Below are 14,351 nucleotides of genomic sequence, written 5' to 3'. Positions count from 1 at the left end.
CGGGGCGACCGCTGCCCAATGGCGTCCGCCGCGCTCCCGAGCGGCCGGGGGCGGAGCGGGGCCGTGAGCGGGGCGGGGGCCATGAGCGGGGCCGGGTGCGGCGGGCGGCCGAGGGCTCGGAGCGTCCGGCTCGGAGGGTCGGTGGGAACGGGGGCCATGCGGAGCGCCGGGGCGGGCTGGCGACTGGCGCTGGCGCTGCTGGTGCTGCCGGCCGGGCTGGGCAAACCCACCGCGCGGCAGGAGCGGGCCCGGCCCGGCGCCGCGCAGCACGAAGACCGGCCGGGCTTCCAGTACGACCACGAGGCCTTCCTGGGCAAGGAGGAGGCGCGGAGCTTCGACCAGCTCAGCCCGGAGGAGAGCCGGGAGCGGCTGGGGTAAGAGGCGCGGGCGGGGGACGCTCAGCCCGGTCGCGACAGCGCGGCGGCTGCGGAGACGTGGCAAGGGAGGGCGCGGCGGGGGGGCCGCCGGCCTTTGGGGGGAAGGGGGCAGGGGTGGGCAGCCTTGCTGTGACCCAGGGGGTGGGCAGCCTTGCTGTGACCGCGGGACGAAGGAGGGGAGAGCGGTTGGAGGATGGCGGTGCTGCCTCCCCGGCCCCAGGGGGTCTGGCCCCGTCCCACGCTGGGTGTGGATCCCCCTGTACCTCTTATGGCCGGTGATACCCCGGCACTCAGACTTCATCCTCACGCTGTTGATTTTGCGAACGGTCAACCAACAGTTCATCACTTCTGTGTTTTTTATCTCCTGCCGTTTCTGGTCCTACAGCAATTAGCCTCGTGTGTGGTGCTGTGCCCGATGTTGGACAGACCTCACATGCTGCTGGGTGGCTTTGCTGCTTCAGCTGCTTCTCTCTGGGTCACTCGCCCGGACCATATTAGTTTGGATTAAGTTTAAACCATTCTTTCTTCACAGCTCCATTTACAAGCCCATTGAAGACTTCTTCCCACAGCTGTTCCACTTGTGACATATTTTCTCGCGGTCTTACAGTGTTGCTTTTGCTTCCATGCTGCTCTTTAGGCCAGGAACAGAGTCCATAACAACAGTTGCCTTATTCTACTGCTTCTCACTCATGTATACCTACAAGGATCCAGATTATTAGTTAGAATTAAGTTTAGCGGCAGTTGAAAGATACTTTTATGTATTTGCTGATGAGAAAGTAGTTTAAAATATCTGCATGTTCTCACTTAGATTAGCTTTGTCTTTACTCCCCTTCCATAGGGAGTCATACTTACCCGTATGTCTGTCTAGTTCCATCGTAGACTCTGGGTACAGTATCACTTATCTCACAGACTGACCTCTTGATCCTTCTGGAAGCTGTCACTGCTGTTTACCTGTATCTCAGTGAGTAAACAGAGAAAATGGTTATCAGAAATGACCAATTTCGTGCACATTGTTTCAAGAAGGAGCAAAAGAAACCATGTTCTCAGCATACCTGATCTATGACTTAGATTCTCATAACAGGTGTCACTGGACATGCCTTTTAAAATTGGACTACACTTAGACAAGTTCAGATGTTTTAGTTGGGGATATGACTGAAGAGTAGAGTTGTTTTTAGAAAGTTTTTACAAATGCTAACTGAGCAAGGGAGGAAGCTTAACTTTGAGCGATCTCCCTATGTGCACCTTGGAAAGGTGACACAGGCATGTTAAGCTACAGCCACAATCAATAAGTTTTTAAATGGAGGTGACTAAAGTGTCCCTCTGAGAACCAAAGCCCACCTAGTGGGGTGAGCATTGTGCAGCAGAACATCAGAGATGTTGCTGGGGAGCCCTGTGGGACAGTTTCATAACTTTCAGCATTTCCTAACTTTGTTGTTTCAGATACCATACCAGGAGGTAGAGGAGACAAAAGATTTTTAATACATTTCACTTCCTTCTTTTTATTGTGTTTTAATATAATCAGATATACTGAGAAAACCAGTTTTGTTATGGGGAACTTCTGCAGTGAGGGTTACAAATAGTGTCACTTCTCAGCATGAGTGGCTTTTAGGAAGAAGACATTTAATTAAAAGCTATTTTTCAATGGTTTCTGTGAGAAAATGGAAACATACAGCCTGGTGTCCCAAACAAAATGGTCATCCTGGTGACCAGTGTTGGGATTGGAATCCCAGGGCCAGACAGCAGTGATACAAAGCTACTCTTGCCTTCTTCCAACAAACAAAAAGGAACTAGCTAGTATACAGAAAAAGCCCTGCAGACTCAAGTACCTGCAGCCTTAGTGGAGGGGCAGCTGCACTATTTGGTGTTGATTTGAGATCATGCCATTTACCAACCCATAATTGTATTGTGACCTGGGAGTGCGCCTGCCCTTGTGACAGGTTCCATGGCAGGGCCATCTCCCTGTCCTCTCACACCAGATCACTTGAGAAGGGAAGAATCACAGTTGCCCACTGGTGTGCAGTACCACAACTCACCTGGCTTTGGAAAAGTATGACATAGTCCTGGTACAGCATCCGAGAACTGCATTTGGGGACTGGAGATGGGCCAAGAAGGAGGGGAGTGTGGCTGCAGTCTCTGAACCTTCTCCCTGCCGTTTGTGATGGGCCGGTCATTTTCAGAGAACACAGAAGATGGTAACAGATCCTCACTATATAAATGTTTCTGTTCTTTATACAAACCAAGGCCAGAGTTTATCAACATACAGTTGTAGTCACATCAGGCACAGAGGGGAAGCTTTCTCCTTTCAGCCGCTTCATAGCAGTGATTTCCTGCCCCAACTTTATTTCGTCACCAGATGTCTTTGCAGACTGGCAGCTTAGATTTCTGTAATAGCAGGTTGTATGTGCCTGTTGCATGTGCCCTCTAGCTTCTTTATGATAAAGCGGGAAACACTGTAGTCTCACCTAAGTTAAAGAAAGTAAGCTTTCATTACACACTTATGCATGTAAATTCCTGTGTATGAGCTGGCATTTTGTGTCTGGTAATATGTTCCTTGAATTTTTACTGTGTTCAGGAATAAACTATTTAACATAAAGGCACCAAGGCTTTTCAGACTGACCAACATACATTAGTTCCACTACAAAACTTAGAATGATCCTGAACCATTTTTACAGGTAATTATCAGTATAAAAAGTGAGGTCCACGGTCCATATAATAGCTTGTTATCTGTACCTCTGGGAGCCTGTAGACAAGACTATTTCTTTGTCCCTGTCTTCAACGGGGAAGCAAAGTGAAATAGTGCACATGGATGCAATGGACCTATAAAAACCGAGTACAGGTGAAAAGGAAGAGGCACATTTGCTATTAAACAGCCCTGACTTCTTTCATGTTAAAAATACCAAAGAGCTACTTGAAGAATCATTTATTATGACTAATACATTTAACAATAGAAAGAAAGATCAGCTAAACCAATTAAATAAAATTAATTGTGTGGCAAATCCATTGACAAATACAGTCCATTGTGCAGTGAAAGGGACCCTTGGCAGTCAATTCCCTATGAGATTTACACAAAAGAAGGAAGGTTTTCCAGTCAGTTAATTCATACTTTACTACTTCAGAAAGCAAATGCAGCAGCTCCCTTTCTCCCCCATAGGTCAGAAATAGCCTGGTTTAAGATTCATTCTGATACTATCTGATTCTAACAGGATTGTTGGAGATTCAGCAGAAGCTGCTGCTGTTATCCGACTCTGCTTATCACTTTCATAACTAAGGCTCTGGAAAAGACGTTGCTTCACTAGTTGAACAGTTCCAATTGGCCAGGGTCGGTTTGTGGAGAACCAAGATGTTGAATTGCAAAGAATATTTTAAAGTGTAGAACTTTTCCATGTGTCCTTTGGCTGCCTGGAGGTTTAGGGAGCTCACCTGTTGAATCTCAAGTCAGGGTTTAGACAAGTCAACTCCTGCTCTTGCCCCCCCTTACAAACAACATATAACTAGTCCATGGGCATGGCGATTGAGCCTATGGAAAATGGTTATTCAGATTATCTCAAGCTGGCCACGGGGTGCTCACTGAACTAGATGCAGTGCAACTGCAGACAGTTTGCTCCTGTACCTCATGAGCAGTGGTACAAGGATTAAAATAGCTGATGCGGATGCACAGGAGAAACATGATGCTAACAGCCCCAGTTCCAAGAGCAGGGTACACAGTTTCCCACAGTACTGTGCCCAGAATACAGTAACGCTATGACAAGCTTATCTACAAGTTGTGGGATTAAAGCTGCATCCTTATTTTAGATAAAAGTTTTTATCATCTGGTCTAACAGCATAGCCAGGACAGAAGCCAATTCTACAAGCTCAGACCCAGACTGTTGGCATTTAGCAATTACAGGCATACGTTGAGAAATTTACTGCAGAGAACCTAAATGGCAGAGGAGAGCGTTGCCTCCTTTTTTTTTTTAACATAGTTTTTCAGGTCTATTTTGTCTGCAGCTGTATGCAGAACTTTTTGAAGACGAAAGTTTCCCTGGGAGTGTGCCAGTACCTTCACTCCTGCTGAGTTCAGCAGGACTTGAGGCTGGCAGCTTTATGCAGGACAGTGGCTTATAGCCCAACTGCCAGCAATAGCTGGAGACCTGCTGCAGACCAGCTATTGCTTTAGCTAGTAACAAGCATTCCTGGCAGCACATGCTATTTTGCTTTTTGCTGGTAAAGAAAGAGAAGAAACAGAAATGGAGGAACAGGAATGGAAGACTGTACATGGTGTGCATGCCCAGCATTACACAGTCGTATAACTTGCTCCACCATGGCATCAGTTACCTGGAAAGCCACAGGACAAATCACAGGTGTCCACAAGATCCTAGTGTCCACAGAAACCCCCCGGTTGACTCCAGCAAGCTGCAGTAGCGGCTTTCTCCTGAGGTGAAGTGAATGTCTCCTGCTCTAACCCCAGCCTAGCCACTCCTATGGACAGTGAAGAACAGCTACCCCTAAGTTAGTAGATACAACCTAAGAAATCCAGGTATTATCTGAGGTACTTTGTTCACTAATCTTGATTGTGCAAGTTCCATTTCATATATTCATAGCAATATTGAATAATGAATAGAGACATGTTCCTTAAGATAATCTGCAAAATCAAGAAAGGCTTAGCCGGTAGGGCAACTTTATAAGCTCTAGGTACTGCATTTTTGTGAAAAATCAGGGCCGGATTAAGATTCCTAAAATTGAACTGACACGTGGTTTGTTTTTCTGTCAACTCTTAAGGATGCTCGTCTCTTTTTTACAGGAAAATTGTGGATAGAATAGATGACAACGAAGATGGCTATCTCACAACAGAAGAATTAAAAAACTGGATTAAACGGGTACAGAAACGCTATATCTATGAAAATGTGGCTAAAGTTTGGAAAGATTATGATCTAAACAAGGACGATAAAATTGCCTGGGAAGAATACAAACAAGCCACATATGGTTATTATCTAGGTAAGATGACACTTTCAGATTATATACTTAAAGACTATTGAGATTATAAAGCATGATTTTATGCCTTACAGTCAACAGGATTTTGGTGTCACACTTAAGACTCTTGAAAATCACATTACATTTTAGAGATGCTCAGAGGTCAAAAACACTTCTTAGTTGTTTATTGCAGCTGTTTCCACGTGGCTCACCAGAGCACAGAAGATTTTGTAGGGGGATTATTAAATGTACTGACAAAGCTGAATTAAAGTCTCCGTCACTTAGATAGATACATATATATATATAAACATGGTACTTTAATTAAAAAATAATATATTCCATGACTAACCAATATTTGTTAATTCAGTCTCTCTGAACTCTTACGATTCTAGATTCTAAAAATTTAGGCTTGGCCAAAACTATACGAAGCTATTGATTAAAATAGTTGTTGCAGAATAACATGCTTCAGACCTGATCAACTGGAAATGAAAATCCTTAACAATCAGGCACAAGAAACATTAAGAAATATACCTGAATCTTTTTTTCCCCCCCATATACATTCCCTTTGCTTTTTGTAAGTTAATGAAGGGAAAGGAGGAGAAGAGACCACTTAAGATAAAGCGCAATGCTGACAGAAAAACAAATTGGTATTAATTGACCATTTATACTGGCAATGAGAAGACAGTATCTACCTACCATAGAGACACTTTCTGGAGCAAACTTCCAGAAGCAGTAATAACCGCAAAATCTACTTTAGATTAAAATGGAGCTTATTACATTTGTGGAGATATTTGACACATCATCCCTGCAGCAGTATCGCTGCGAGCCTTTCTCAGCTCTTTGCTCTCTGTAATCCCCAAGATTTGGGGAACAACTCCAACATTGTGGTCTTAGATTAATGCACACTTAAAATTCCCAGCTGCGATTCCTGGCCTTGTATTTTTCAACTGTGTTTGTCTCCCAACATGCAAATTATGAAATTGTTATGAGTATTTTTCATGTTTGAAGTCACTTTAGTGATCCTATTTTAAAAATCATATCAAATACCATTCATTTTGTTCCGCTGTACACCCTGAAAAAATGTATTGTTTTAAACTGGAAATAATTATTAGGTTCCCTGTAGCAGAGGCGTAGCAGTTAGATAATTTCAGTCAGTCTGCCAGCTTCTGAAACCACTTTTCTTTAGCTTGCTTTCTCTTTGAAACTGAAAAGTTATGTAGAATATACTGATTCCTAAGAAAAATAAAACTTCTGTGAAAGAAGTCTGCCCCAAATAATGCCTAAGCAGTGCTTGTAAAAGCGGATTTAAAAAAATAAATACATCTCTGAAGGGTAATATACAATATTGCAAAATCCATTATCCTGGAATCCAACACGATTACTCAGACATTTACCTACACTACAAAGTCACCTTTAAAAATCAAGCTAAGCGCTTGACCCCTGAATTTAAAACTTCACAGTAAACAAGTTCCATTTTAACACAGCAGCTATTCTGGCCTTTGTATTTAGGAGCAAATTGGGGTAGTTCGTTGTGGTAATATGTTTTAACAGGGACATAGTTTTGAGATCGTTTTGATTAATGTGCAGAAAATCCAGAAGAATTCCAGGATGCAACTGATCGGCACAGTTTTAAAAAAATGCTGCCCAGAGATGAAAGACGATTCAAAACTGCAGATCTGGATGGAGACTTGGTTGCCACTCGTGAAGAATTCACTGCTTTCCTTCACCCAGAGGAGTTTGAGCATATGAAAAACATTGTTGTCTTAGTAAGTAGAGCAAACCCTTTACCACTGGTTTTACTTTGTTTTTGGATGAGCTTTGAAATACTTCTCTAACCTTTCCATGCAGGGTTTAGAAAGAGACACACATAATAGCCAAATGGGGAACAGAAAGGGATGCCTTTTTCGTGAAATTCACTTGATTTAGAGCTCTCAGCATAAGAAAGACTTGTTCAATGCACTTAGATAGCTCCTAAATGGAAATAAGGAACGTTCTTGGGGCACAGACTTAACACCAAGACACAGGGAAGGGAATGCTGACATGTGGTAGGTCCGTGTTTGCATCAAACGCCTATCTGACGCTAACTTAAAATTTAAGTGTGGTGTCCAGTTCATTCATGTGCAGGGAATTTTTTCAGCATTAAAGGATATTTGTATATTAATTGTGTAAACAACAATCACATTGGAATCAGTGAGAGTGCACTTGCCTGTGTACAAGGGCAGGTCAAGGCCTCAAACATGAGATAATCGAAGAGGCGAGTAGCAAGAATTCTCAGTTCTCTCTTGGTTACTTCAATGCAAAACTATTTTCCAGGAAACCTTAGAAGACATAGACAAAAATGGGGATGGTTTTGTGGATCAAGATGAATACATTGGTAAGTTTTGAGGTTTGTTTCTTATATAACCTGCAGCTCACTTGTCTGTCTTCTCTTAAATTTGCAGCAGTATTAACAACCCAGTCTGTGCTTCAGATCAACTATTTTAAACCAACCATCCAACCCAGAAAGTTTAATTTCATTTTAGGCAGATAGCAACATCACCAGCAAAACATTCCTCGCACTTTACAGCATAAGATCCTCCTCTTAGTTTCATATAATTTGGCTCAGAGGGTCTCGAATAATATTTTTCATGACAGGAATATTCTCTGTATACTTGACCACATTAAAAGCTTTTTGAAGGCATTGTTTAGAAATGTAGGAGAATCAGAAAGTGAATTAGTCTCTTCCCAAGTTTGAATGGGACTTGGCTAAGCAAAATAGTTGGGAAGCACACATTGCAAAAAAGAAAATTCACCTTTTTATATTAGTTATTTTCCTAATTCGATTAGTAAGTTAGAAACCATACTTCTTTGTATGGTGATGTTATTAGGGTTCTTCTAGAAGCATAGGATGCATTAAAAATGAACTGGGTAAAAATAGCACTAAGATTTAAGATTCTCAAAGAAGTTGAGAAGTGTATGAAAGTCGGCTGTGTATTATTACCTCAGGAGCAGAAAGAGAACAAAATGGGAAACATCAACAGCGGATCAGTCACAGTTAATTTGCACAAACTTCCATCACATTTGGCAATTATCTGCTGTCTTGCACTTAGACCTATGATGACAAAACATAATACATTTTAGCCTTTTGGTTCATTCTGCCGCTACCAAAAGCTAACTTCTCCCTCTGCACTCACTTTGACAGGTTTTAAATCAAGAAAGTAGCACTAGGAAAGCATTACTGCAAATTCAGATGAATCTTTCTGTTTCTAGTGGTGCTATAAAGATCACTTCACATATAATCAGGAACAATATACACACATTAATTAATGGCAGGGGGTTTCTATTCCTTGTAAATTATATTTAGCCTCAGAATGTGAATGCTATTAATTTATGACTGAAATAACAGAGCGGCATAATTTCCACAGTAATTTCAGTTCATTCAGTGACATTACCTACGTATAATTATAAGGTAATTGTCAACATTTGTTACCATGTGAATGCTAGTTTTTCTTGTCTTCTATAGATAGGAACATAGAATGTTCTAGTCACGATCACCCCACATTGGCAAGGATGATAAAAATCAAATTGACAGGACATGTCAGTTGCTTCAAATAAACAATATAATTTGCGCTTTAAAAAATTAAAGAAGAAAGTGAATGTGTTGTCTGAAGTTTTCTTCAAGAGTGGAGGAAAACGATGCTTAAAATATTCCTACATCCCTTTTTCAGACAATTTTATAGAAATTTCTGATCAAGCTGGGGTAAAAAAAAAACAACCAACCAACAAAACCACCATCACCACAAACCCAGAAAAAACAAATATCTCCTTTGGTAGCTCTTAAGGAACAACAAAAAGAAGTCAAAAAATTGCAGTATCTAGGTCAGGTACTTGATGGGCAAATTGTCTAAAGGTTATGGAACAATTCCTATCTCCTCTTCCTTCCCTCCTCCTATTTTGTCTTTTAAAAATTTGGTTTAGATTTTACACAGGCAGTAAAGCAAAATATCCCTAGTCGTGTTAAGCACAGAGAAATAAATTCGTGTTGTGCAGAAGCAGGTAACAGAGAATTTCAGGGAATTTCCTAGATTTGAGACCAGCTTTTATACTTCCTATAATTGACAGACAGCCTCTGGCCCTGAGAACACCCTTGGGGGGTGCACTTTTCCTTGGAACATCCTTAAAAAGCAAACCCAAAAGGCACAGAAGTAGTATCACAAAGCAGGCTTTAATTATAAGTAGAAAAGAGGACGATGTGAGGAATAAGCAGCTCTGATGAGCAGGAAACGATTGGCCACAGTGACTAGAAGAGTAAAGTGGACACACTACTACTCATCGTTTGGAAGCTCTGTGCTGTAAAGAACAGATACAAATCACTTGCTCTTAATAATCACTGCTGTTCTCCCAGCTCTACACTGATAGCTGCTGCCACTGTGGCATTTTCCTACTGACGCTCTTTCAGTATAGCACAGGACTGATGTACAGAGCAGCTCCTGTATGTAATCTGTGCATCCTATGCCATGAAGGGCACTCCATCCCAAGGTGACAAGTGCACTGCCTGTGGTTTCTCACACAGAACACACCAGTGATTGATAATGACTTCTCCAGGCCTTTCTTTGTATAATACCTTCTGCTCAAGTGCGCTGCAGCCCTGCATGGTTAAAAAAAAGACTCATCTACTAAGATTAATTTCTCTTACACAGGCCTCTCTAAAAGCAGGACAAAAGCATTCAAGTTCCATTTATCAATTTGTGGTTTCCTGATTTTCCCCTGTGCCTTTTTTTGCGTTAACCACTCTGCTGGCTGGAGTCTGATCTTATCCACAAAGACATTTGCTGGCAGGGACAAGATAGAAGTGCTAAGTTCCTTTCTCCCCATGTGACGGAGCCCAGCACTAAAGCTTATGGAGGCTATTTAACTAAAGACCCTTAACATTTTTTTTCATTCTGAAATTCAGTGGGTGACAGCATTGGGACACGTTCACCTCTCATATTAGCCTCACCAGCAGTGCACACTTAGGATACAAGGGTAACGTAAGAATGGACAGAACCAACAGCAGTGAAGAAATAGGCCTGAGAGAAGCTACTCTGTTTACGCACCACATTTCATTTTCTGTACAAAGAAATGCTGTGCAAAGAGTGAAAAGTTTAGTCTTCCTCTGAGGAACACTGTGCAAATGACTTGAGTTTGTGCATAATTTGCAAATTTAATATGACTCGAGTGAGACTTTTATTTTCTCTCCAGCTGATATGTTTGCAAATGAAGAGGGTGGACCAGAGCCTGACTGGGTGATTACAGAGCGTGAACAGTTTTCAGATTTCCGTGACCTCAACAAGGATGGAAAGATGGACAAAGAGGAGATTCAGCACTGGATTCTCCCACAAGACTATGATCACGCACTAGCTGAAGCCAGGCACTTAGTCTATGAATCGGATGTAGACAAGGTACTTAGTGTTCTAGTATTTTTTTTAAGTTACATAAGGTTGCGGGGGTTTTAAAACATATCAACCAGCAAGAAATCACTCCTAATAACTTTTCGAATTAGTGCACTTTAAATGGAGTTTTAGAAGCTGAATCGCTAGTGTATTAATGTATCAATTCCAGTTTCAGTTAGTAGGGTTAGAATAATAAACTAATAGTAGTAAAATGGGGTTTATCAGATCTAGAAGTCCCACTGGCTTTCATTAGGTTAGGTGAGAAATTATTTATCATCTTAAATCTGGAAATTTTAACACAGTTTAAATATTCTTTTTTCTTTTGAGACTAGTCACGCATTTTTTATGCTAATTCAGACTACAAGAGAAAAATTAAAAATATATTACATAGGAGGTAGCAAAAAAACTCTATTTCTATAATTAAACACACATCTTTGACTTAAAGACTGGCTCAATGCATGTACTTACTCTAACGTGGGAGATGAATGGTCCCGTAGTTCCCAGATAGTGATCTTCAGAAGTGTAACGTGAGCCTGAAAAGCCAAAACGCTCTTACTCAGTGTGTAAATTGCTAACACAAGCAATTATCTTTAGCAAAACACACCAGAGGATTTTTATTTTTACTGTTAGGAAGGTAAAACCAAACCACAAGGCAGAACTGCATATGAGATAACCCATATGCTGTTTAGAAGTGAGTTAATTACAAAGAACTTTCAACTAGCAGTTTGACCCAATTGAAGCCACTGAGACTTCTTGTCTTCCACTAGGTTCCAGACTTCACTCACCATGACAGCTACAATGATTCCTGAACCTGCAGTCTGCTGCTTTGAAGAACTGTCTATTGCCCAGGGCTCTTCTAATTCTCTGCTGGTGTGTCATTTGCTTAACTTTGAAAATATTCTTACAGACATTTTATTTTCCTCCCACCAGGATCAAAAACTAACAAAAGAGGAGGTTCTAGACAACTGGAATATGTTTGTTGGAAGTCAAGCTACTAATTATGGGGAGGACCTCACCAGAAACCATGACGAACTATGATGCAGCATACCGACCAGTGTGCCACAGACCTTTTCTCCACTTTACTGAAATCACCGTGTCCATCCCCTCTTTTTGGGGGAGATGGTAAAGAACACACAACTAAATGACTTGCATTAATATATTTTTAACATGTCAGTTTATTACCTCAGAAACTACATAGAAATAGCTTTTTACTCTTTTTACATGGTTAAATACAATATCTGATTACTACAGTTTTATTTTGGAAAAAATAAATAGGTAACTTCATAGATTAGAGCCTGATCTGGAAAAGGCACTTCTAAAACATAAATGCAAGAATCTTTAATAGTGAAATATTTTCTTCAAATACCTGTTTTTACTTTAGTGAAATGCAGCTAGGATTAGAAAGAAACCTAATATTTAAACAAGTTAAGTTATTTACTAATCATTTTTAATAGCATATAGCAATTTAGAGTTATACTTTTGACCCTTCTATACAGAGAAAAGGTTTGACACAACAAGCTCCACAACCTTTTTGTCCATGCTGTTTTTCTCTCCTGCTTTGGGCCAGAGGTGCTGAAGGAGGTGTCTAGCAGTGCTCAGGTTTATTGCTTTACAAGTGCATCACATGCAACTGTCCCTTCCCTCTTATCCTGTCTCAGTGCAGAGGCAGCACACGTGGCGCAGCAGCCCATGCCCGCGTTCCTCAGCGAGGGCTGTCGAGTTCATAGTGACAGCTGCTCCTTCTGACAACAGAATAACGTACAATTGTTTGTGGGCTGTTGGTTATGCTGTTTCCTGGGAGGAATTATGCCACATGGAGCTTAATTTATCTCACGCTTTTCGCACTTTACCCAAGCCGTACTCTTGTTCACAGTGTGAATGGCAGCAGTTCTGTGATGGAGAAAGAATGAGACATATCACCCCTCTGGGCCTTCTGTCTTCTCTGCCACATAAGAGGACAGATTTATGCAGCTAAAGTTCTGGTTTTGTATGTATATACGTATAAGTACGTGTTACTGAAGCAACTACATGAAGACAGCTTTCCTTCTAAAAGGGGTGAGCTTTCCACACAGGTGCTTTCTTTTTTACTGTATACTGTGAGCTGTTACATGTATATTTTTATATATCCGGATTAGATACGTTTGGTTGGTTTTAAATGTACTGGTTTTAAAATAAGCACAATAAAACCAATACTTCTTTTTGGTACTATGAAGGTGCAATAACACTAACACAGAGAGATGATGTGAAAGCAGGTTCCAAGCCTTTCAAAACCAGTAGTTCCCAAAACACTGGGTCGTTGGCAGCTCCAGCAGCACTACAAACCTCTACAAACAGCAGCTGGACATATGGCACTGACTGTTTCTTCTTCACCTCATTAAAAAAAAAAAGCTAGAAATAAGTCCAATATACATGGTTGGCATTGCTATCACTAGAATCTCTTCTGAACGCTAATACTAGGAGACTAGGGCTCCATAACAGAGTTCACCTAAGAAATTCCTTGAAGGTTTAGTATGCAGCATCACACACTGGTGATCACATAACCATCCAGAGAGGAGCTTGAGACTCCAATGTTGTGATATTACTTCAGCAATTTAACAAATTTGTGAAAATCATCATGAGACAATGAACAACTGTGACGTCCATAAACAGTGTCATTTTTATAAGGTCGTAGAACTGTGGTGAAATATTTTACATCTTCCAATTGAAGATAATGAAATCTAAATGTTAGAATCTGGCAGAGATTACATGTTCTTACTAGCACAATTATTAAGCTTTTGGTCTGCACTTCTTATGACATTGCCAGCGATGTCTCCAAAAAGTCCCTACCTCTTCCACCATCATACCGTAGGACAAATGTCATAAGACATAAGCAAACTGTTTTTGCTCTTCCAGTACCCTCAAGTTAAATAAATACCTAAATGCAGTGTTATCTGAGAAGCAATAAAATTTTATCTCGGCACGTGTAAAAGATTATCTGTTTTGTTCATGACTTGGATTTGGGAAGGTTTATTGTATTCAACAATCCTAACAATCTTGAGAACTTTTAGTAGTCCTTTCCTACTAGAAGTTAACATCTTTATATTTCAGTAACAGAACTGGAGTACTTACTCTGCATACAGATTATCCTCTGCTGTTTCAGGAAGCAATACCTTAAAAGACCTCAGAAAAATCTTGTTTCCTGCAAGGAAGACTGCAGCTCAGACTGGAGACTAAGCCAAGGATTTTCACTGGAGCCCAAGGGAAGGTTGTTTGCTAACTCTTGTTGAAATTCAGTGGGAGTTGGGTGCTGAGACAGTAAGCATTGTTGCCTTCAGCTAAACATGACACTTCCAAATCCACTGTGTTCCGTCCCAGCAAAAAACTGCATCTGAGCTTTGACGAGCAATCACATTTTCTTCCACGTTACTCAATGAATTTGGAATAGAATTAGCATCAAATGAGAGAGAAGTCATGTTCCCATGTTTGTTCTTGATTTTTCTTAATCCTTGGAACACATTGGGTGTTTTCCAGTATAAAACTATACTTAACATGAGTAACAACATCGAAATCAGAGGAGTTACTCATGCAAACAGAAACTGGAAATTAAGACCCATAGTATTTCACAGTAAAACCT

The 14,351-nt window shown here is 41.0% G+C and overlaps 1 protein-coding gene and 1 long non-coding RNA gene across 2 annotated transcripts in view; one reads left to right on the top strand and one right to left on the bottom strand.

Annotated features, from left to right (window-relative positions):
- LOC110366339 (uncharacterized) overlaps positions 1 to 2,834 on the bottom strand; it is a 132,094-nt gene extending 129,260 nt beyond the window's left edge. Inside the window, exons 1-3 of the long non-coding RNA XR_010473129.1 lie at positions 2,411 to 2,834; positions 1,230 to 1,328; positions 641 to 1,074 (exon numbers count right to left, since the gene is read on the bottom strand). This is a non-coding gene — a long non-coding RNA (uncharacterized LOC110366339). The remainder of the gene's footprint in view (positions 1 to 640; positions 1,075 to 1,229; positions 1,329 to 2,410) is intronic.
- RCN1 (reticulocalbin 1) lies at positions 4 to 13,706 on the top strand. The gene is made up of 6 exons (XM_065065434.1): positions 4 to 374; positions 5,158 to 5,351; positions 6,915 to 7,093; positions 7,641 to 7,701; positions 10,548 to 10,747; positions 11,669 to 13,706. The coding sequence occupies exons 1-6, from the start codon at positions 19 to 21 to the stop codon at positions 11,774 to 11,776; spliced, it is 1,098 nt and encodes a 365-aa protein (XP_064921506.1). The 5' UTR covers positions 4 to 18; the 3' UTR covers positions 11,777 to 13,706.
- The last annotated feature ends 645 nt before the right edge of the window (positions 13,707 to 14,351 follow it).

The sequence above is a fragment of the Columba livia genome, chromosome 5, assembly GCF_036013475.1.
Source record: "Columba livia isolate bColLiv1 breed racing homer chromosome 5, bColLiv1.pat.W.v2, whole genome shotgun sequence".
In the NCBI taxonomy this organism is placed as follows: Eukaryota; Metazoa; Chordata; class Aves; order Columbiformes; family Columbidae; genus Columba; species Columba livia.
Note: the sequence above shows the minus strand (reverse complement) of the source record. Positions and strands in the feature narration are given on the sequence as shown.